This window comes from Carettochelys insculpta, chromosome 1, assembly GCF_033958435.1.
Source record: "Carettochelys insculpta isolate YL-2023 chromosome 1, ASM3395843v1, whole genome shotgun sequence".
Taxonomy (NCBI): Eukaryota; Metazoa; Chordata; order Testudines; family Carettochelyidae; genus Carettochelys; species Carettochelys insculpta.
Genome location: NC_134137.1, coordinates 137,265,523 through 137,289,993, shown reverse-complemented (window position 1 = coordinate 137,289,993; position 24,471 = coordinate 137,265,523). Strand labels below are relative to the sequence as shown.

The 24,471-nt window shown below is 46.9% G+C and overlaps 1 protein-coding gene across 2 annotated transcripts in view; it reads left to right on the top strand.

The window, feature by feature from the left end:
- The window catches only part of LOC142012388 (arylsulfatase D-like), a 70,474-nt gene that overhangs the window by 8,835 nt on the left and 37,168 nt on the right, over positions 1 to 24,471 (top strand). Inside the window, exons 1-8 of one of the 2 annotated variants that reach the window (XM_074992466.1) lie at positions 7,203 to 7,308; positions 7,766 to 7,836; positions 8,837 to 8,971; positions 10,837 to 10,958; positions 13,898 to 14,020; positions 19,916 to 20,339; positions 23,088 to 23,224; positions 24,062 to 24,196. In XM_074992466.1, coding sequence (XP_074848567.1) covers positions 7,814 to 7,836; positions 8,837 to 8,971; positions 10,837 to 10,958; positions 13,898 to 14,020; positions 19,916 to 20,339; positions 23,088 to 23,224; positions 24,062 to 24,196 — 1,099 coding nt within the window. In that variant the 5' untranslated portion in view covers positions 7,203 to 7,308; positions 7,766 to 7,813. Of the gene's footprint in view, positions 1 to 7,202; positions 7,309 to 7,765; positions 7,837 to 8,836; positions 8,972 to 10,836; positions 10,959 to 13,897; positions 14,021 to 19,915; positions 20,340 to 23,087; positions 23,225 to 24,061; positions 24,197 to 24,471 lie in introns of those variants that run through there. The other variant, XM_074992476.1, reaches the window with a different exon arrangement.

Genomic DNA, 24,471 nt, shown 5'->3' with positions numbered 1-24,471 from the left:
ACAGATTAGTCAGGATGTCTCTTCAACTTTACATCTCTCCTTCTCGGCACAAATGCCTTAAGCATGTGCGACCTGCTTTTAACATAGCCAAACTGAAGAATGCCCAATGTTTAAACAATTTTCAGAAGCGTCTCGATGACAAATTAACATCCCACGGTCAACTGGTCAGTACTGTAACCGAAAAGTGGGATCAGTTCAATCAGATAGTGACTGACACAGCAATAACATCGCTTGGACCAAAGAAAAGAATACCTCAGGATTGGTTTGATGAGAACCAAGAAGAAATGTGTTCAGCACTGGAAGTAAAGAGAAAAGCCTTTATTGAATGGCAGAATGACCCCTCCTCAGCCTCCAAACAGGACCATTTCAAGCACCTTCAGAGCAAAACACAGAAAGACCTCTGTCAGATACAATACAGCTGGTGGGAGAGCAAAGCCAAAGAAAATGAGCACTATGCTGAGACCCACAACTCAAAGATGTTCTTTAGTGCTATTAAGACTGTCTGTCTGTGGACCTTCTAAACCAAGGACTACCCCCTCGCTCTCATCAGACAACACAACATCGGTCAAAGTCAAAGAGGGCATCAACAAAAGATGGCGAGAACACTTTAGCAACCTCCTTAACAGACCATCGACCGTGAATAACAACGTCCTCAATGAAATTCCACAACAACTCGTCCTGACAGATCTTGACTTTCCACCCACTATAGATGAGATTAAGAAAGCTGTTAGGCAGATGAGTTCAGGAAAAGCTCCTGGAAAAGATGGGATACCAGCAGAGAGATATAAAGCGGCAAGTCCAGCAGCACTAGCAGCGTCCCATAGCGTGATCATCAGCATCTGGGAGGATGAAAACATACCACAGGACCTCCGCGATGCTATTATTGTCTCCCTTTTTAAGAATAATGACAGCAAAGCAGAATGTGGAAACTACAGAGGCACATCCCTCCTCTCCGTTGGAGGGAAGATCATCGCCTGCATCATCTTGAACCGCCTAATAGCCAGTATTTCCAAGGTAAATCTACCTGAAAGTCAATGCGGTTTTTGACCTGGCCAGAACACAGCCAATATGGTGTTTGCTGTCAGACAAATACAAGAAAAGGGCATTGAACAGAACATGCACCTGTATGCTGTCTTCATAGATCTGACAAAGGCGTTTGATCCCGTCAACAGGGAAGCCCTTTGGACCATTCTAATACGACTTGGCTGCCCAAGAAAATTTGTCCAGATTATACGCCTTTTCCATGATGACATGACAGGCAAAGTACTGTCTGATGGAGCCACATCAGCCCCCTTCAACATCACCAACGGCATGAAACAAGGATGTGTTCTCACTCCTGTCTTATTTAACCTGTTCTTTGCATGCGTCCTTAACCATGCAATGAAAGATCTGGACTGATGTATATACTTGAAATACCAGCATGATGGTTCACTTTTTGACCTCTGTCACCTGAACGCAAAGACTAAGACAGTGCAGAAACTCCTTTTTGAGGCACTCCTTGCTGACGATTGTGCCCTTATGGCTCACACTGAAAACGATCTTCAGCACATTGTCAACAAGTTTGCTGAGGCCTCGCAACTTTTCGGACTATCTATCAGCATCGGAAAGACAGAAGTTCTCTGTCAACCTGCACCTGGATCAAATGCTCCTGTCCCGAGTATCTCCATTGACGGCACTCAGCTTAAAGTAGTGGAGAACTTTAAATACCTGGGTAGTGTCATATCCAGTGATGGATCACTGGATAATGAGATCAACACGCGAACATCCAAAGCGAGCCAGGCACTTGGCTGTCTGCGTGTCAAAGTTCCAAACCACCCTAACATCTGGATGTCAACAAAACTGCTTGTGTACAGAGCTGTTGTTCTCTCATCTCTTTTGTACGGGTGCGAAACATGGACACTATATAGGCATCACATCAAGCAGCTCGAAGCATTCCACATGCGCTGCATCCGTAACATCATGAAGATCCGCTGGCAAGACAAAGTGCCCGGTCTTGAGGTCCTTGAGAGAGCCCAGATGACAAGCATCGAAATGATGATTATGAAGTCACAACTATGTTGGACCGGTCACGTCAGCTGCAAGGATGCCAACAGAATTCCTCGCCAGCTTCTGAATGGTGAACTCTCTCAGGGCATCCGGCGTATAGGTCATCCATGGAAACGCTACAAGGATACCATCAAAGCCAATCTGCAATACAGCAGTATCAAACCTAGGGATCTTGAGGACACTGCCAGTGACAGAACACAGTAGTGTGCAACAGTCAGGAATACCTGCATTGCCTTTGAGGAAGACGACTGCCAGCATCTACAAGAGGCAAGCGAACGACATCACAGAGCATCAGCAATGCACAGCCCACAGATTGCAAACTTCCCATGCACCATCTGCGGCAAAATGTGCACCTCTAAAATTGGCTTATACAGTCACCAGAGGGCACACCATAAGACCAATAACAGATGATCTGCACAGATTTGTCATCATCGGATCAATGGACTACCATTATTTATAACGGCTAGTTTGGAGTTAGAGTCATGCCACAGATTATTATTGAAATGGGTTTATTCTTGGAGGTTTCCAAGGCACAAGTGTATAGAGGCACCAGCAAGGTGGAGGAAATGCCAAACTTGAATTCCAATAGAATTAGGGACTGCAGCAGAGCGGTGGATAGAGAGTTCACACTTATTCAACATTATCACTGGGATGCCCAAGATCTCCTGTAATATCAAGAACATGAGGTGCTGTTCCCAGATCTGCACATTACTTTGGGGTATGCTCATTTATTAGGGTTACTCTTATGAGGAGGGGCACCTGATAATTCTGTCAATTTGCTGTTTGTGTTCTCATGTGGAGCTTTATTTCTCCCTTCTGCCAATTCCCTCCCATTAGACAGCTACCCTGCAGGCTCCAGGCTCCCCAGGGTTGGATTCTACCCACCCTGAATTAGATGAACACAAACACTAACCCCTCCCCCACAACACACACACCAAAGCACATCTGAGAGGTTAGTCAATACTTGCAAGCTGACAACTTGCATGTTTCTGGTTTCAACATGCTGAGTGGCAGACTGCCAAGCTGTGTACCCTTGGAGTCAATGGACTGGGTTTAAACAACGTGTTAACCTGCCACTCTCCTGTGCTACCAGATTCAGCGCCTCCCTACCCCAACTTTTACACCACACCCATTCTGCCAGTAACTCATTTTATGAGAAAACTCCTCAGGCTTTTTGGTGCCTTCCAGGATCTTTAGCTTAGGTATAAGAAGCATTCTTGCAAAATGAATGCTGTTGAATGGAGAAGCCAAAACAACACCTCTAAGGAGGAGCAGGGAGAGAAAAGCAACCAGCTTAACAAGGACATTTATTTATTTCCCGGTAGTAGCCACACAAGGGGAGTCAAAAAAACCAAACAGTTATAGTATTAAATCTAACTTAAATCTGATTACAAATGTTAGGGCTAGCAAATCATAAAGATCTCCTAAGGCAGGGAGGGACAGGAGGCTATACCTAGAGAAGGATAGAGAGAAAGAAGGAGAGCGAGAGATCTCAACCCTCCAAGAAGCTTGCACAAACCAGGGTTCCCACACAGTGATGATGGCAGGGGTCCAGAGTGCTGGAGACAGGCAGAGCAAAGCCCCCCAGCATGATTAGTTATGGAGAAGATGAAATCCCAATGGAACTGATGCTGAGTTTAGATGAAGGCATCAGAACAAATTACTGAAGCATGGCTGGGGGCTTTCTAGGGCAGGTGTGTGCAAGGGGAGAACATGAAATTTCGTAACAGGGGCCCAGCGCAATTGGCTGCTGGGTCTCAAGCTCATCCAGCTCCTTAAAAATGTTGAAATATGTTACCATTTTTATGTGTAGTCACGTTTATGAGCTGCTTGATAGTTTTTACATTCCACAGACTTATTTTCTTATACATGCTGAAAAGTTGTTTTGTTTTTTCATGTGAACATAACCCAAATTTCCATTGGTTGGATTACATTAGACAGGTAGAGGGTGGGGCTGGTAGTTGTAGGGATGAGAAATAGGGCCAGATGTAAAAAGTTTGCTCACCCCTGTGCTGGGGAGCCAACAATGGTTTGAGGAGGCACAGTAGTTCAGTTTATGGGAAGATGGAAAGTTAAAGGGGGTATTCTAAAGTGGTTTTGCTCCTGGCTGTGGGTGGTGGTCTTGAGGGAACTCACTATGCCATTAGACACGTTCAGTATTTTAGGATTTTGGGAAGTAAATAGAATAATGCAGGTTGGGGCTCAGATGGTGTGTCTGAACGCTATGCTGTCCAGAGTCTCAAAAATATCCCAGACATTATAATCAAACCAGCTGACGAAGGGGGTGCTGTTAACAAGGACATTTATTTATTTCCAGGTAGTAGCCACACAAGGGGAGTCAAACAAACCAAACAGTTATAATATTAAATTTAACTTAAATCTGATCACAAATGTTAGGGCTAGCAAATCATAAAGATCTCCTAAGGCAGGGAGGGACAGGAGGCTATACCTAGAGAAGGGTGGAGAGAAAGAAGGAGAGCGAGAGATCTCAACCCTCCATGAAGCTTGCACAAACTGGGGACTCAGTCAGACTATGAACAGGAGGCAGCCAGGCAACTCTCCAACACCATATTTCACAGACCTCTCTCCTCTGATCCCACTTTGGAATTTCAGTATTTGAGTATCAATAGGAGATTTGTTACTAAAACTGGTCTAGGTGCAGGCAGGTGTGGGCTCAGTAGCCTTTGGAGCAGAAATTTTCCCCCAGGCAGTGCTCCCTTGCTTTCTGTATCCCAGAATTCAGTGCAGTTTGTGCTTTTCTCCATTTTTCATCCTAATGGAGCTGTCTTCTCTCCCATCTCCGACTGTAGTTGAGGCCATGGCGTGGTTCCTTAATCCAGTCACCTTTGTTGGTGGGATTTAGGTGTGTCCATCTCTGACTGTTTCAGTGTTCTGTCATTTGTCCAACCTGAGGCCCCACATGGGAGTTGTCTTACATTACCATTATGCCCTCGTTCCCAAAAACAGAGCTGGTAGGTAACAGCACCCAGGCACCCAGGCCAGTGTTGCCACTTCCTGAGTAACACAAGGAGGAAAGCTGTGGGTTACATATACAGTAAATTCTTTCATATCTGGCAGCCCCAGGACCGGGAGGTTGCTAGGTATTCAAATATTCTGGGTAATAGAGAGGTATACCTAGCAATGCATAACTCTAAAGAAAAACAAGATTAGATATTAAGAAACAAACAAAAGTGTATGCAGAGTACTTTATTTACCAGCAACAGTAGTACTGTGCATTGTAACCTTATACTGTATTTGCTGTATTTATTTATATTTACTCTCACTGTACTGTACTTATGGAAAATGTAACTAACATTTACTTATGTTTTAAACGTTGGTTATTTGAGAGTTCTGGATGATACAATGCCGGATATGAAAGAGTTTACTGGGCAATTCTCTTCTCCTGTTGCTCACTACAACTGCTCTCCTCACGTACATAGACACTGACTTACTAACTCCTTGACAGCTCTGGGTCTTCTCTGATTCTCTCGTTAACACTCTTACACTACTCCGGTTTATCTCACTTTTGCTGAACACCTCAGAACCCTTGGTGCATGAGTATACTAAACCCAGAGTGTGTGTTGGTTGTGGCAGTGTTACGTGTGTGCCAATATTGCAATATAGTATCGCAATGCACCCAACCCAACCTTATAATTAAGTGCCTTTCCAAAGCTTGTTATTTTCCCCTACAATTCATACTGCTACATGCTCCTGTACCTTCAGTCAACAGTGGGATGGTAGTGACGTGCTAGCCTGACACAAAATGGGGGTAAGATAACAAAGTGGAGTGACTTGAGTTTTCTAGAATGAGGCTGTCATTCTTTCCAAACACTGAATTGGTACTTAACTTGCAGGGAGGATTCACAGCTGAGAAGCTGAAGTAAATGGAGACCACTTCCTCTTTCTCTGGTGCCTGGCTACTTTTGTGGGGAGAGGCATTGATTCCACCTTGTCCTCAGTATCTCCTATTGGCTAGAGTAGGTGACTCCCTGTCTGGTGTGCTGGCTATTGTGCATCCTGTTCTTGGCACACTTAACTCGGCATGCATTGTACAGACTCTAACTGAGGATTCTAATTACGGGAGGGCTCCACGTTGAAGGTGTGAATGTCTCACTTAGTAGTTTGTAAATGGCCTCATAAGGGGAGCTGTGTTAGTCTGTAGCTTCACAAATAACAAGAAGTCCTATGGCACCTTAGAGACTAACAAATTTATTAGGCCATGAGCTTTTGTGGGGGAAACGCACTTCCTCAGACCAATGGAGAGGAAAATCAGAATCCAGGATTTATACAGCAGGGCTAGAGGGCAGGAGAAAGGAAGGGGAAAAGGATTACCTGTCACTAGTAAGACCAGTTAATGAAGCAAATTAAGTAGGATGTGTCCCATTCCTGCAAATATCAGAGGTGGGGAAATTGCCCTTGTAATGCATAAGAGAGTTAAAATCTCTGCTCCGATCCAGGTTAAACCTGACAAATTTATAAATAAATTCCAGTTCATATGTCTCCCTCTGAAATCGTGTGGTAAAATTCTTTTATAGAAGAACAGCTACTTTTAAATACATTATTGAATGTCCAGGGAGGTCAAAGTGTTCCCCTCTAGGTTAATGCATATTCCAATTCCTGATGTTGGCTTTATGTCCATTCATCCTTTGGCCCAGAGACTGTCCAATTTGTCCAATGTCTATGACAGAGGGGCATTGTTGGCACATGAATGGCATATATCACATTAGTGGATGAGCAAGTGTATGAGCCGCTGATGGTGTGGCTGAGGGACGGTGTCACTTGTATAGATATGTGGACAGAGCTGGCAACAAGGTTGATTTCAGGGATAGGTTCCTGGGTTAGTGTTTCTGTGGTATGGTTTGGGCTGCTGGTGAGTATTTTGCTGAGGCTGGGTGGCTGTCTACAGGAGAGGACTGGTCTGTCGCCCAAGGCCTGTGAGAATGAGGGATCATGCTCTAGTTTAGGATGTAGGTTGTCAGTGATGTGCTGGAGGGGTTTTTGCTGAGGACTATAGGTGATAAGTGTTGTTCTGTTATTTTTCTTGTTGGGCCTATCATGAAGTAGGTGACTTTTGGCTACTCGTCTGGCTCCGTCAATCTGTATCACTTCCCCAGGTGGGTAATTAAGTTTTATGAATGCTTGATAAAAATCTTGTAGTTTTTGTCTCTGCTGGTGGAACTGCAGCAGACATGACTATCTTAGGACTTGGCCGTGGACAATGGATCATGTGATGTGTCTTGGATGGAAGCTGGAGACATGTAGGTAATCTCAAGCAAAATAAAATTTAACTTTACCTATAGTGATATATTGTTTATTATTTAACTCAAAAAAATCCATTCAGTGCAATCCAACAAGTAATGTTTCCTTAAATTCTGCATGTGGCACCTGGTAATGTTTGTTATGGTGCTTACAGGCTCATCATTGCTAAGCACCTACAAATCCAATGGAAGTCAGTAGGCATTGAGTACAGCAACATCTTGCAGGATTAAGCTCTGCACTGCATAATTATTTCTCATATGCATGAGCCTTCATTCATACAAGCACTTTCTCAGTTTAATGGGGCTACGTCTGTAAGTATTCATGAATTTCAGGGTTGTACAGGCTACAGCTAATTGTTCAGCACATGCACGTTGTAAATCAGAACAGTGGTAGTGTGGTAGCTGTGACGTATGCTGGTTCATTAGCAAATATGAAAGCATTTTTAGTTCTATTTTTACAGACTTTCATTGTAGTCAGCTATATTGCCTGGTACATGTAAGAAGAGGCCATGAGACCCCTCAAACTCCAAAGGTAAGAGAAGAAATTAATTAATGGACCTTTCAGGCTTTTGAAGTTTTCTGCATAAACAAAATGTAGCACGTTTATTTTTTTAACAGTTGAAGTTTTTAAAAATATTTAATATGGGCTCAAAATTGATGCCTGTTTAAAACTCTTTTCTCCTGACTGTGAGATCTGAAGGGGAAGACCCCTCCTCCCTCACAATGATCGGCAGTGAAGCCACTCAGCAATAACTGCAACCTTAGTTTTACCATTGCCCCGGAACTGGTGCAGTTTCTTTGGAGCAGGAGGGGCCAGAGGATTTGTGTATTAATAGATCCAGCAGAGAAGTCCTTCTCCTACACCCCACAGACAACCTGCCTCCATATCAGTGTTCTCTGCAGGCTAAGCACTTGGGTGGCTACCCAGGAGAGATTCAGAAGCCATCCAGCTGATTGGCAGAGCACCCGCAGCTAGCAGCACGTGTTTCTGCTGGTGGTGCACATTTGCACAGTGCACATAACAATATTTATTCTGTACATGGATGGAAAAAAATAGAGGGAACATTACTCCATAGCGCCTCCAAAATCTAATTTTATATCTCAAGGGAATCTTGCACAAATATGTTCATGACATGCTGGGGTCCGTTCTACAGCATTCATTGTATTTTGCTGTGATCTTATAGTGAATTAAACTTCCATGGTTCTCCTGTGTAAAGAAGTGCACACAAGGAGCTATTTGCAGTGCACGACTAGAAGCTTTACTAATTCTACAAAACCCACAAAATATTCTATTTACTCATGAGCACCACCCGCTGGTATTTTAGATAACTTTATATGTACATACACATATATAAAGTCATCTCTTTTAACACAGCATTTACAGGGTACGGGGAGCATGTAAAATTAACTGAAACCATTGAGGAATCACCTCAGTCTGGATTTAATTTAAAATGAGCCAAAGTTACAAATGTCAACATTAAGTAAATCTCTATTTTTATAATTTTTTTTTCTTTTATATTTTTGAATTTCAGGCGCTTCCTAGCCACTTTGCTAGTTTCATGCCTAATGATATATATGGCAAATGCCTCTAAACCCAATATTTTATTGATGATGGTTGATGATCTTGGTTTGGGGGACGTAGGCTGCTATGGCAATCACACACTAAGGTAAGGTCATAGCCTACAAGATAAAGTAACCATGACAATGTGACCCTGACATAGATTAAGGAGCAGAAATGATCAAAATGGCCCCAGAATGTTCAGTGTGTAGTATCTTCTGGTTTAATGGAAATTACAGAGTCAAGAAAAGAGAATAGACCTACTTGAGTCAGCCAGCATCCCCCCATCCCATTATACATGGAAGGTGCTCTCCATTTGCATTTGGCATCTTCTAAAAATAGCACAGTAGGCTGTAGCTTACCATAGATAGCAAAACAGGTTCAAAATGATTTAATGCTAGGAAAAGAAAGTATTAGTTAAAGTAATTCTGTGATTACTTATTTAGATTACAGCCTATTGTCTTAGGTAACTAATTATCCAAATATTTTCTTTTCAGTAGCACACTGGAATGGCTGGGATCACAGCTGAAATTGGGATTAGACACCAATGCCATCTCCAACCAGCAACCAAATGCCATCTCCAGGTTTAAATATAATATGAGCATGGCATGATGGCTCCATGTATGTAGTTATCCCAGGATGGACTTAGCCATCTCCATTTAGACATATTAATACTCTCTGCCTATGGTTACCCTTGCAAGTTTTGCCCACAAAACTTGTGGAACATCCACACACAAAATGCATTTTGTTGCCAGTTTGTTGACACAACTCAGCACTTTCACTGGCAGTTGTTCTACCTCTCAGCCATGAGGTGTAACGCTGCTGTTGACAGATTCTGTCAACAAAAAAGCTGCATGGATGCTCGCGGGAGCCTTCTCTCGACAGACAGGACATCCAGAACAATGGGCATCCATGTCTGCTGTGCTTCCGAGTGCCTGTTTTGTTGAGAGAATGGTTGGGCAGTCTGGCCACTCTGTGGACAGAGTGGAGCACTCTTCTGATTGGCTTTTGTGAGTGGCCACACCCTGTTGCCAAAAGTTTTGTCAGGCAATATCTTCCAGCAGTGACTTCTGTCGACAGATCGCTGTAGTGTAACTGTAGCCTCTGTGAGACAGCATGAGTAAAGCTCTTGAATGAGAGAGAAATTATGTCAAATCTTACATTTCTCTTTCTTGAATGGGATCTCAATGCTGGTGCCGTGTGTTAATTTTAATAAGACCAGCTAGTTTTCTGTCAGGCACAGTAGATGCAGCTGTTGTTCTCTTCCTCTCTGTGGAGTTTTCCAGTAGATCATCTTCATTTTAATTGCACAATTGAGAAGTTTGTTAAAAGGAAAATATAACTTACACATGTAAAATTGTTTTGAGGAATTGTGTGGCAGAGACAATTGGATTGTTTGTTTTTTAAAATGGAAAATGATTAAAGTGTAATTCTTGGTTGCAACCTTGATCATATATAATAGATAACAGTCAGCTTTAAATCACCAAAATGTTACTCAGGTTATAGACTAACAAGTGATGAAGCAGAAAAAAAACCATTCTCTCCCCTTCACTTTTATTTCTGCAGAGAGATAGCAAAGACAAAAAAAACAGATTCCTTTTCTGGAGCCAAGAGGAATAAATCCCTGTATGGATGGAAATCTATTACAATTTTTAAACTTGTAATGGACTGTCTCTATTGTCCACTATCCATATACCAATACAGTAGATGCTTTATTCAACTGGGATGTAAACCTTGGTTCTTGTTTTTCCTTACAGCACATTATTTATCCAGTGTAACTGGATTTTTATTTGCCTCAAGACCTCTCCAGAATGCACAGTATGATTTAATGGCACTAGGATGAAAAGAAACATTTTCTCACTCTTCAGTTGTATATAAGAAGGACTATTTGTAGATTCCTCCATTTTGACGTTAAACATGCTGCTTTATTTTGTGCACGTGTGTATGAAATTTGATTGAAATTTTTCATTTTAGGACGCCTAATATTGACCATCTGGCAAAGGAGGGAGTGAAACTCACTCAGCACATTGCTGCAGCTCCACTTTGTACCCCAAGCAGAGCAGCTTTCCTGACTGGCAGATATCCCATCCGATCAGGTTGGACCTCCTTTTTAATGGCTCACCATGTCATAGAAACCATTTCATATATTGGATGATCGCTGTCAAGATAATGCTGGAATTATAAATGTAACCCTTCTATTAATGCCAGGTGCCTGCCAGAAGGGCCGGGTTCAGCTTTTAGGGGTTTCCTGTCAAGGATACAACCAACTGGTCTGAGCCCCCACCCAGTGGCCTGGGACAATCTTACCCCACTTGCTGGATGCCTGTAAGGCAGTTCTCTCTCCGCTCCCCCCGCCCCCCGCAAACACAGAGTCTAAGATAGAAACAGCTTATTTAATGACAATAACCTACCCCGAGTTTACTGTGACAGATGCAATATATCTAAGCAAAGGAGAGACAAACCCCTTTAACAAGATACCATCCCCATACGCTATAGAACCAAGTCTCTTGCTGGGGCTCTTGGCCTTTACCCCACACACAGTTACAGGGTGTACTTCTTGCGGTGCAGTCCTGGACCCAGAGCCCACAGGTACATCACCAGGGCAGTACTAGCTGTCCACTTGTCTGCAGCATCTCACTGAATGCCACCTGCTGCCCGCTGGCTACTCCTCCTACTGGCCACCTGCCGATCACACCGTCCATCCACCCACTGCTCCCCTACCGTCCGCCCGCTGGTCACGCAATCCTCCCCTCCTCCTACCAGCCGCCCACTGGTTGCCATTGTCCGCTGCTCCTCCTACCGGCTGCCCGCCGGTCACCACTCCTCCCTTACCGGCTGCACCGCTGGGGGATCGCCCTGAGGCAGAACCCTGTGATTTTAGCTCTGTGTGGCCTCAGCTGCCACGCTGTGATTTCAGCTCTTAATATCTCCAGTGTGGAGTTTCATGAAAACCCTAGTATCCAGCTCTATCATTTAACAGGTGGGGAGGGCTAATCAAACCAGGCTTATAGCTATAGATCCAAGGCACTTAGCAAGCTAGCTTAACTAGTACCCCTCCCCTCCTGCCTTATAATGCTTTAAACCAGGGAGCCCTGTGTAATTAATGTCTTCTGCAGCTATGGCAACTGCCCTGTCCCCCACAACAACCCAGAGCATTGGTGAGATCCCACAACTCCCACACTGAGTGTCAGCATAAATTATGATTTTACAACAATGTGTTTACAATAGACAAAATTTCATGGCTTACTTGCTACCCATTAGGCTTTGTCTGAAAGGTATCACACATGCACACCTTTGCATTCTAATGCAAATGATCTCTGGCAGACACATTCCTCCCAGCCTTCAGCAGCATTGCATTCGTGCTGCCACATTCCTTACATCAAGATGCAATATCACTGAAGTTTCCTATTTATTATGCAACTATTTCCAGTATTGATTCACAAGATATATGAAACAACACTGAAGTGTTGAGAACTGAACTGGTGCCCTGACTGGCCAACGTAGGATCAGGAAAACACAAAGATTTCTTGCAGCCAGCTTCCCATCTCATTCATCTTACCTGGGCCAAAAGCTACTTGTTGGTAGCTGGCCAATAACTGTACTATAAAGCACTGAGAACTGACAACTTCATAAACACAAGCAAGAATAAATATGGCTATCTTGCCTGGTTGATTTATATGGAAGCATTCCAACATAAAGGCCATGTCTACACTAGCGAAAAACTTTGAAATGGCCATGCAAATGGCCATTTTGAAGTTTACTAATGAAGCGCTGAAATACATATTCAGCGCCTCATTTGCATGTGGGCAGCCGCAGCACTTCGAAATTGACGCAGCTCGCCGCCACATGGCTCGTCCAGGCGGGGCTCCTCTTTGAAAGGACCCCGCCTACTTCGAAGTCCCCTTATTCCCATCTGCTCATAGGAATAAGGGGACTTCGAAGTAGGCGAGGTCCTTTCGAAAAGGAGCCCCGTCTGGATGAGCCACGCAGAGGCGAGCTGCGTCAATTTCCAAGTGCCGCGGCAACCCGCATGCTAATGAAGCGCTGAATATGTGTTTCAGCGCTTCATTAGTAAACTTCGAAATGGCCATTTGCATGGCCATTTCTAAGTTTTTGGCTAGTGTAGACATAGCCAAAGTGTGTTCAGCTTGGCTGATTGACAGCTTGTGGTATGAGATAAGACCACCTTCAGATATTTTCAGTGTAATGAACAGGAGGAATTGCTTAGCAAGATATAATAAGGCATCAAGAGATTTATATGAATCACAGAAAATGCAAGCTGAATGTCGGACAAATTTCTTCACATTGTAATCTGTTAGTCTCTTGACTATCCTCTCTTTGGAAGCACTGAAAAGCTTATTTCCTTAAGTCACTTGAAACTAGACAATGGCTGTGGGCCAGATCCTTAGCCAGTGGTAATCAGTATAGCACCACTGAAGCAAACAGAAATATATAGGCTGTGTCTACACTAGCCTAAATCTTTGAAATGGCCATGCAAATGGTCATTTCGAAGATTACTAATGAGGTGCTGAAATGCATATTCAGTGCCTCATTAGCATGCTGCTGGCCACAGATCTTCAAAATTGCCACTTTTCACTACCAATTCTTATCAGCAGGTAGGAATAAGGGGATTTCAAAGTTCCCGGAGTCCTTTCAAAAGGGACTCCCATCTGGATGAGCCACGCAGCAGCGAAAAGTGGCAATTTCAAAGAACCACAGCTGGCAGCATGCTAATGACGTGCTGAATATGCATTTCAGTGCCTCATTAGTAATCTTTAAAATGGCCATTTGCTTGGCCATTTCAAAGATTTGGGCTAGTGTAGACGTAGCCATAAACTTCCACCAGCTGAGGCCTTATGCCTGTGGAGAGAGCAATAGTACAGCACCAATGGGTGGGCTGTTGCTAGTTTTGTGGCTCAGTTATGTATCCAGTTCTGTAGTTTCTGCTGTAATTTGTTTGTGTGTTGGTTTTTCATTCATCAGAAATAGCAATGGGAAAAGACACTCTCACTCACTGTTTTGTCCTGTACTTTAGGCATGGGATCCTCCAGTGAAAAACCTGTTCTTTTATGGACTGCTTGCTCAGGAGGACTCCCTCCAAATGAAACAACTTTTGCCAGAATACTGCAACAGCAAGGTTATACCACAGCACTTATAGGTACAGTATGTAGAAATCAGCTAGACTACAATTTCCAATCTCAATCACTGTAACATTTTGAAATTGAGTCATTTAGATACAACCCTCCCCATAATTTACATATTTTATAAGCCCAAAATAGTAAATGTGAATGCGCATAGTAAACTGAGAGCAGTTCAGAAAAAAGGATCTAGTGAATGCAGTGCACCATGTTTTAAGAAACACCTACAGAGAGAGGCACTGATTTATAATAGCAGTTGCTTGCCAGGCACTATAGTGGTCTTAAATAATTATAACTCAATCACTCGTCTGCTGGGTGGGCTTGCTGTGTTTTCGCATCCTGTGTGTTATCATAGTTGAGTCTCTAAGCAGGACCTTCCTGAGCTGTAGCTCTGCTAGGTGAGGCACAATGTGGAAAAGACTCTCATTAACTTCAGCGGGCTTTAAGATTAAGTCCCACACCGTGAGTGAAGTCCCACTGATGTCACAAGGAATAAGGATAACAGGACTTGTGTTTAAACATCTCTTTTTCCTAAAAAAATTATTCTTTTAAAAAGTGAAAGAAACTTGGTCTTTATGGTGTGTAAGCACACTAAGGGGGAACATTAACCTTTTTGCAAATCCCCAGTACAGGACCCTACACTATTTCAGTTTCTACTGAGCTCTTAGTTTGTGGGCGTAAGAGAGATTTAGTGAAAAGTCAATTTTGTGCTAGCCCTCTGTGAAGGGATGAATGTGACCTTGGACAGTATAGGCTTCATAAGTGATATTGTAAAACATAATCAGCAGTGACTAGTAGTGCTGCAAACTTGGCAAAGGGCCTCTTGAATAACTGTGCCCATAGTAATAAGCTTTTCTATAACTATGCCTTCTGCAGTGGCTAAATATAGTCCTATTGTGCTAGAATACAACTTAATTACCGTCTATGTCAGGGGTCAGCAACCACTGGAACAGGTGCCAAGAGTGGCATGCAAGCAAATTTTCATCGGCACATGAGGCAGGAGCTCAGCTCCACCCCCTTCTCCCATTCAGCTGAGAGTTTGCTCAATTCCCTGCCGCGTGTGGATTAACTTAACAAAATTAACAAAAGACCAGCTAATGCTACCAGCCACCACTTAAACAGTAAAGCTCTGCATTTTACTTTATTAATGAAGCAGTTGTAAGTAGGACTGTTAGGCTACGTCTACACGTGAACGCTACATCGAAATAGCTTATTGTAGCGACATCGAAATAAGCTATTTCGATGAATAACGTCTACACGTCCTCCAGGGCTGGTGCCGTCGACGTTCAACGTCGAAGTTGGGCAGCACCACATCGAAGTAGGCGCTGCAGGGGAACGTCTACACGCCAAAGTAGCACACATCGAAATAAGGGTGCCAGGAACAGCTGCAGACAGGGTCACAGGGCGGACTAGCACTTCTGGAGCAACAGCTAGCCGCTCCCTTAAAGGGCCCCTCCCAGACACACTCAGCCTGCACAGCACGCGGTCTGCACAGCCATAGGCACACACACCTCAGGCGACACAGTCATGGACCCCCAGCAGCAGCAGCAGCAGCAGCAGCAGCAGCAGCCAGAGGTCCACCCAGCCGCCCCTGGAGGAGCAGTGCTCACCCTGCTCGATGCCATGCAGGAGGCAGCTGATCACATCCTAGCCACAGAGGAGGAACTGCCCTCAGGGGAGGAGGAAGCAACCCCAAACTCTGCAGCCCCCCGCCCCCTCCCGCCACACACGCCGCCGGCTGTGGAGCTACCCCACGAGCACCGACTGGTGGGAGCGGCTGGTGCTCAGAGAGTGGGAGGACGACCGCTGGCTCCAGAACTTTCGCATGAGCTGGCAGACATTTCTGGAGCTATGCCAGTGGCTCATCCCCGCACTGAGGCACCAGGACCCCTTCATGCGGCGTGCCCTCAGCGTCGAGAAACGGGTCAGCATCGCTGTCTGGAAGCTGGCCACTCCAGACAGCTACCGATCCGTGGGGCAGCAGTTTGTCATTGGCAAGGCCACCTTTGGGGCTGTCCTCATGGAGGTAAGAGGACCCACAGGGGGAGGGGGAGGCAGCCCTGGCAGGGGAGGGGAGGGGAGCCCTGGCAGGGAAAGGGCACACACACCCTGCACATCCCTCATTGGTGGTCTCCCATGTGCTTCCCCTGCAGGTCGGCCGTGCCATCAACGCCATGCTCCTCCACAGGCTCGTGCCGCTTGGGGACCCGGATGCCGCCATCACGGGGTTTGCCAGCCTGGGCTTCCCCAGTTGCTTCGGGGCTCTGGATGGGACCCACATCCCCATCAGTGCCCCGGAGCACAGTGGAGGACGCTACTTAAACAGGAAGGGCTACCACTCAGTGGTCCTCCAGGCCTTGGTGGACAGCCGGGGCCGCTTCCTGGACATATATGTGGGCTGGCCTAGCAGCACCCACAACGCCCGGGTAGTCCGGAATTCTGGCCTGTGCCGCCGGCTGGAAGCGGGGACATTCATCCCCCAGTGGGAGATCCCTGTGGGGGACACCACCATGCCCCTCTGCGTCATCGCAGACGTGGCATACCCCCTCTGGTCCTGGCTCATGCACCCTTACACGGGCCACCTGTCAGCCAGCCAGGAGCGCTTCAACATGCGCCTGAACCATGCGCACCAGGTGGTGGAGCGCACATTTGGCCGCCTCAAAGGGCGCTGGAGGTGTCTCCTCACCTGCCTCGATGTGGGCCCCACCAACATCCCCCAGATTGTGGGCGCATGCAGCGCCCTCCACAACCTCGGCGAGAGCAAGGGGAAGGCTATCTTTCAGGGCTGGGCTGTGGAGGCTGGCAGGGTCAATGTGCAGCCACCCACTGCCCCCAGTCGCCAGGTGGACCCCGAAGGGACCCGGGTCTGGGAGGCCCTGCAAGCCCAGTTCGACGAGGCCACAGGATGAACGCTGGCAGGCCCCCAACTGCACCAACCCCATCCTCCACAACACTCCCTGGCCCTACGCCCACACCACAGAGCACCCAAGAGCACACACCCCCCACACTTTTCTTGCAAATAAAAACAGACATTTGTTCATCAAACCAGAATATATGTTGAACTCTTATTATTATTATCATAACTAACTATTTACAGGCAAAATAAATATTATATATATATGTATTATAAATAAGATAAGATGAAAGAAAAAAAGGGGAAGACAAGGAAGGGGAGAACTATTTACATGGGGGGGTAGGTATCAGCATAACAACATAACAACAGGGGTCTAATACAAAGTATTTACAAAAGATGATAACTGAAGGGGATATATACAAAGGGGGAGGGGGTGGCCACGTCCTGGGCCCCATACCCCCTAATGTCCGGCGCTGGGGATGGGCGGCTGCAACCCGCGTCTTGGCCTCAGCCCAGGCCGGGGCTGGCTGGGGGCCGGGCGGACTGGTAGATATGGCCAGCGGGTGTCAGCTGGCCCCAGGTCCCCCTCGGCGGAACGGCCCTCGATGGCGGTGCAACGGCGGATGGAGCAGCGGGTGGAGCGGCGGGTGGAGCAGGCAGGGTGGGCAGAGCGGCGGCCGGCGCGGCATGGGGGGGCCAGGTAGTCCACGATGCGCTCGAAGGTGTGCATAAAGGCCCCCCATGCCTCCTGGCACCAGGCCAGCGCCCACTCCTGTAGTTGGAGACACCGCTCCTCCACCCCCAGGCGCTGCTCGGAGACCTCCAGCTGCCGATGGAGGATCGCCAGCAGCTGGGGGTCCATTGCCATCCGTGGGTGGTGCTGGCTCCGCCGTCGTCCCTGCCCTGGGGCCGGTCAGTGCTCCGCCGAGGGGCTGGACTGGAGTGATGGCTCCGGTGGACTCTCCGGGACCACTGACACCTCGCCGGCGCTCTCCGGTCCTTCCAATGGTGCAGCTGCGGAACACGGGGGGGGAAGAAGAGTGGAGACAGCCATTAGTGTGGGCCCCGAGCCGCGGCCCTTGTCCCCCAACCCCTCTGCTGCTGGTTCCCCAGCCCTGTTCCCGGGAGATGCTGCTGATGATGATGGGTGTCCCACCCCCTCCCCCTGGGGGACCCTAGGTTCCGCTCCCCCAGTCCCCAGGGATGGGGCATGGCACTGTCGTGCTGCGGGGGCAGGGGCTGATGCACTCCTGTGAGGGACATGCCACTGCTGTCCTTGGGGCCATGGTCATCTGGGCATGTGGAGGGCCCTGGTCATGTCTGTTACCCCTGCCCCTCAACCCTGGGGGTGCGCACCAGGGGGGTACATACCTGATGGTCCGCTCCCGCAGTCGGGGGACACCCGGCAGGCGGACGCCCTGCTGGAGCTCCGTGATGGCAGGATTATTTGGAGCCCCCCGTCGCTGGAGGAGGACTCCCCCTCCTCCTCCTCCGGCATCCCGGGGTGGGCTCCTGGGGGGGCCCCTGGGGTGCGGGGCTTACCTCCGGGGCGGACTCTGCCTCCGGGGCGTGCTGGGGCTCATCGGCCGAGGTATCAAGAGTGGCCAGAGGGGAGGAGGTGTGCCGGGGGCCCAGGATGGCCCTGAGCTCCCTGTAAAAGGGGCAAGTGATGGGGGCAGCCCCAGATCGGCTGGCCGCATCCCAGGCCCAGGCGTAACCCTGCCGCAGCTCCTTGACCTTACTCCTGACGTGGTCAGGAGTGCGGGCAGGGTGACCCCGGGCAGCCAGGCCCTCAGCCAGCCGAGCGAACGCATCCGCGTTCTGCCTGTTACTCCCCATTACCTGGAGCACCTCCTCCTCACTCCAGAGCCCCAGCAGGTCCCGAAGCTCAGCCTCCGTCCAGGAGGGGCCCCGCTGCCGCTTCCCAGCCTGGCTGCTGGGCTGGGAGCCCTGGCTCCCCTTGTGGGGGGTGCCCTGGGGGTGCTTGGGGGGCTGGCTGGCGGCCATTGCAGCGGTGGTGGGTTTCTGTGGCTGCAGAGGGGCGTGCAGGCTGGCCACGTGGCTGGGCTGCCGCCTGCACACTCTCTCAGCTTCCTGCACAGGAAGGCAGGGGGCGGGGAGCTTTAAGGGGCCACTGCACACGGCGACCATTGAGCTCAGGAGCTGGAGAGAGCGTCTCTCAACCCCTCAGCTGATGGCCGCCATGGCAGACCCCGCTATTTCGATGTTGTGGGATGCACAATGGCTACACGTTCCCTACTTCGACATTCAACGTCGAAGTAGGGCGCTATTCTCATCTCCTGATGGGGATAGCAACTTCGACGTCTCGCTGCCTTACGTCGATGTCAACTTCGAAATAGCGCCCACCGCATGTAGCTGTGACGGGCGCTATTTTGAAGTTGGCGCGGCTACTTCGAAGTAGCCGGCACGTGTAGACGCGGCTTTAGTGACTTAAAAGGTATCACCAGCACTCGGACCATACATAGAAGTCAAAAGGTCAAATTTCAGCATTCTGCCTTGGAAAAGTTGCTTACCCCTGGTCTCTGTCACTATCAATTATTAGTATGCTGGAAGTTACATATTGTGGAGGATTAGAACAGCATATTTTGCAGGCCCTTTTCAACTTTATTTGTTTCAGTCTGGAAGGTTGGGCATATGTAAATCCTATTTCAGAAGAATTCCCTCCCAGGAACTGACGTCACACTAAACTACTAGGCTATCTGATGTACTTACTCTCAACTCGTTCTTAAATCCATTAAAGGAAGTGCTAACTTACAACTTAAGATAGCCACCCTCAAATTTATTTTCCATATTTGAACACATTCAGCATGTTTCTCCCCTCCTCTGGGCTTCCCAATCTAACTGGAATTCCATTCTTTGAGTTGGATTTTCTATTTATTATATGCTTCAACATATGAATTTTAGCATAGTATCAAAGCTGGTCCCATGCCTGACCTTCATTTATCTGATATGATTTATATGATATTTGGGAGGAGTGACAAGGGCACACACTGTCAAGATACACAATTTTAATGTTTTCAATCTTCATTCATATTTTCAGGGAAGTGGCATCAGGGTGTGAACTGTGAATCCTACACTGATCACTGCCACCATCCTTTAAACCATGGCTTTGGCTATTTTTATGGTATGCCTTTCTCTCTTGTGAATGAATGTCAAGGTGCAGAAGTCCCTGAGATCCAGGCCCCTTTGCGAGCTAAGTATTGGCTTTACAGTCAGATAATCGGCCTTGCATTGCTCACACTTTTGATTGGAAAACTTACCAGCTTATTTGCAGTAAAATGGAAAGTGATCCTCTGCTTTGCCCTGTTCGGTCTCCTGTATTTCATCTCCTGGTACGCATCTCATGGATTTATAAAATATTGGAACTGTATCCTGATGAGAGACCATGACATTATCGAACAGCCAATGAAATTAGAGAAAACTGCTTCCGGTGTACTTAAGGAGGCTGTTTCATTTATTGAAAGGTAATCAATAAATATCATACTAACCTTTAATGTTTCTTAATGGTATTGTTATTATAAGTTTCACTCAGAGTACCAGTTGGTATTAGGTTAGGCTGCTGGAATGCTAAGACAACTGCCAATACTGTTTCACTGCGTCCCTCCTCTGTCTGTCTCTGCCTCTTATGTTAGCCTGTGAGCGTGGGGCAGGGGCCATCTTTGTTCTGTTTGTTTGCCAATTTGCACTATGGGATCTTAGCCCACTACCACATTAGAAATGATAGCTTTAGCCTGATGTCTATAGATTAACACACCTCAGTCCATAGGCTGAGGAGTTTATCAAAACTTCAGCTTATTAGCTATTATAAAATTATTATTATTATTATAATAAACTTATTAGTTTGGAAAAGAGAAGATTGAGGGGCGACATGATAGCGGTTTTCAGGTATCTAAGAGGGTGTCATAAGGAGGAGGGAGAAAACTTGTTCTTTTTGGCCTCTGAGGATAGAACAAGAAGCAACGGGCTTAAACTGCAGCAAGGGAGGTTTAGGTTGGACATTAGGAAAAAGTTCCTAACTGTCAGGGTAGTCAAACTGGAATAAATTGCCAAAGGAGGTTGTGGAATCTCCATCACTGGAGAGATTTAAGAACAGGTTAGATAGATGTCTATCAGGGATGGTTTAGATAGTACTTAGTCCTGCCATGAGGGCAGGGGGCTACACTCAATGGCCTCTCAAGGTCCCTTCCAGTCCTAATATTCTATAATTCTATGAAAAGCAATACTGGATTTTCCCACAGTATTAGTTGTTTGTACAGTTGACTCTTCCCTATCTGGCAGCCTCAAGACTGGGAGGTTGCTGGATATTAAAATATTATGGATATAGAGAGGATCCCTTCGCTGCCCAGGGTCCACACCACAGCAGCTCTGCCTTCTCTGAATCCCTCAGCAGCCTGGCCTCCGGAGCACCACCTCCACCCACGCAGCCCGCTCCGTGCTCCCAGCAGCTCAGGTCCTGGCCCATGCTGCAACGCAGGGGTGGGCAGGCAGGAGAAGGGCTGGCTGCCCGCCCATGCTCTGGCGACCTCGCTTACGCCCTCTCACTTGGGTTCAGCAGCTCCCAGTGGCCCAGGCCCCAAGCTGTGCTGCTGCGCAAGGGGGCTGGCACAGGGTGGGGGGGGGTGCTCTCCCCTTCCTCTCGGCCCACTGACGGTGATTGCTGAGCAGTCCTGGAGCCTCTGCATCTCAGAGCCAGGGAGGGAGAGAGCAGCCTCATCACAGCTTCCCGCCTGCATCCCAGAGCCTGTCCCTGCTTAAGAAGGGGAAGCAGCATTGATGGCTCTGGCAAGACAGGATCCCTTCACTGCCAGCAAGCAGCACAGCAACCTGGAAGAAGAAATCTAGGCGCTGGTATAGCACCTGGTGGCAGTGCCGGTTATTTGAGAGTGTTAAGTGGGTTTACTGTAGCAGACAAAGCTCTTAATTTTCATGTTATAAGTATTCATGCATGAAATCTGAGTTAACAATGAATGAGGATCCTTTCCACTAGCACACAGGGCTTTTGCAGTAAAAATGGCAAAATTCTCCCCTCTGGGCAACATCTGCACAGTGCTCAGTCCAAAAACAAATCCCTTTCCCTCTTACAGAGGAAACATCCACTTTTGGCTGTGAGTTTGCATGTTCATGCTGATACAAAGATTTTTGTTTGTCAGTCAAAAATATCTAGGGTGAAATATCCATGGACCTCCTGAGATTTGTTGTAAGATTCTACCTGCATCTAACCTACAACCAGGAAAAAAAGTTCCATTCTCTGTTTTGAACCCAACACAGGATCTGTCCTTGAGGCAGATGTTTTCCCACACAAAGTCCAAAACCCAAGAATGTTGCAACTAAAAATTTTGGCTTGTCTCCTCTCTCAGGCGGTGTCTACACTAGCCCCAAACTTCGAAATGGCCACGCAAATGGCCATTTCGAAGTTTACTAATGAAGCACTGAAATACATATTCAGCGCCTCATTAGCATGCGGGCAACTGCGGCACTTCGAAATTGAAGCGGCTCATCTCGATGGGGCTCCTTTTCGAAAGGACCCCAGCTGCTTCGAAGTCCCCTTATTCCTATGAGCAGATGGGAATAAGGGGACTTGAAGTATCCGGGGTCCTTTCGAAAAGGAGCCCTGTCAGGACAAGCCGCGCGGTGGCGAGCCACATCAATTTTGAAGTGCCATGGCCACCCACATGCTAATGAGGCGCTGAATATGTATTTCGGTGCTTCATTAGTAAACTTCGAAATGGCCATTTGCATGACCGTTTCGAAGTTTTGGGCTAGTATAGACGTAGTCTGAGAGGAATGGTTAACTGGAGCTGACCTCTAAGGCTACATCTACACTCCAAGCGAGAGACATGATTATTCTGGTCATATGCATATTAGTGCCACTAGCTCTCATCAAGGTAGTGCATGTATCAACAGAGCATGGCCATGGTACTGCAAGGAGTGGCAACAGAGGCACAGTTTCAAGGAGGTTTGTGCTTGGCACAACTCAGCTCTGCTTCCACTGCTACTGCCTATGCTATTTTATTTATACTCGTACTTGCTTGATGAATATGAACAAGAAAATCACAACACCTAGCTCGCAGTGCAGACATAGCCGGATATGTGACACTGAATGAACGAAGAGCAACATGCTTCAAGGACTTTTGTTTTGCAATTAAAGCTCTGCAATTAAAGCTCTCTTTTTTTTTTCTTTCTCTCTGAGCCTCTGACTATTTTGTTTTTAGAAACAAGAATGGGCCATTCCTCCTCTTCGTTTCCTTTTTACATGTCCACACACCCCTTGCCACCACAGAGAAGTTTCTTGGGAAGAGTAGACATGGCTTATATGGAGATAATGTAGAGGAGGTGGACTGGATGGTGGGTAAGTGGTCGTTTTGAATGAGACTGACTTTATGTATTCAAAGTCTTCTCAAATAACTTAGAAGACAGACAAGGTACCCTGGTTATATTTCACAATAACAAATAGATTTAAACCATGTGAAAGAGGTGTGACAGCATCCCAGGGGAAAGAATCTGGAACTGGGGAACCACCGAGTCCTCTGTCTCAACAGTCTGGGCTCCCACTCACACTATGCTTTGGTGACAAAGGCCACAGACCTCTCCCAATCCTGTGCTGTTTCCAGCATTCACACAGGCAGGGACACAACTAGCTGCAGTTATATGAAGGCTTCTTCAACATCATGCCTAGGATCCCAGAGCTGTGCTGTCCTGTCCTGTCCTGTCCTGAAGCCTGACCAATATGAGTTTTTACCTAGTCCACCACTTGTTCAAAGGAAAGTGGACAAGCACTAACGCTCAGCTTCCTAATTTCACAGAAGTCATACATTGACCAAATAATCACAGCTTCTAAGTCTAAGAAAGAGTTTGCAGCTCAGAACTCCAAGCTGAGGGAGGTGCTCTCTCTGCAGTGCAAACTTAGGTGCCCAGTTCCCTGAGAAGGGTGAAGTTTAGAATACCTCTCTTGCCTCAGCATCTCCCATTGGCTAGTTTAGGAGGGGAGCCATCCAGCAAATTGGCTTTTGTGGTTCCTTTGCTGCTCGCTCCCTGTTCATTGTGTAGGAAGTCAGGTGCCCAACTATGAATGACTATGCCCAAGTTCCTTTTGTGGATCGAATCCAGACTGATTTCTCTGGACTTTGGATCAAGTCCTTAACCCTGTTTCTCCACGCTGAATAGCATGATTTTTCTTTATTTACAGGCAGAATTCTGAATGCTATTGACAAAGAAGGCTTAAAGAATAACACGTTCACTTATTTCACATCTGACCATGGAGGATTATTGGACACTCAAAACCAAAATATCAAACGAGGTGGTTGGAATGGAATCTATAAAGGTGAGAATTCTGTAGACTATCTATCTGCAGGGCCTTATTTTTCGGAAGAAGATGCTATAATTAGGTCAAGATCAAACGTATTTACAAAAATTTAGATTCTTCCCCTGTCATGGAGCTCGGAAGGTCTCCAGACTAACCATTGCCTATGCCTATGTGACATTACTGTGATATCTGAGCACAGTCCTTAATGTACAGTAAGGTCTCAGAGTACGCAAGGGTTCGGTTCCACGCACCCTCATGTAACCTGGATTTTGCGCAAGTTGGGGTCTGGCTTT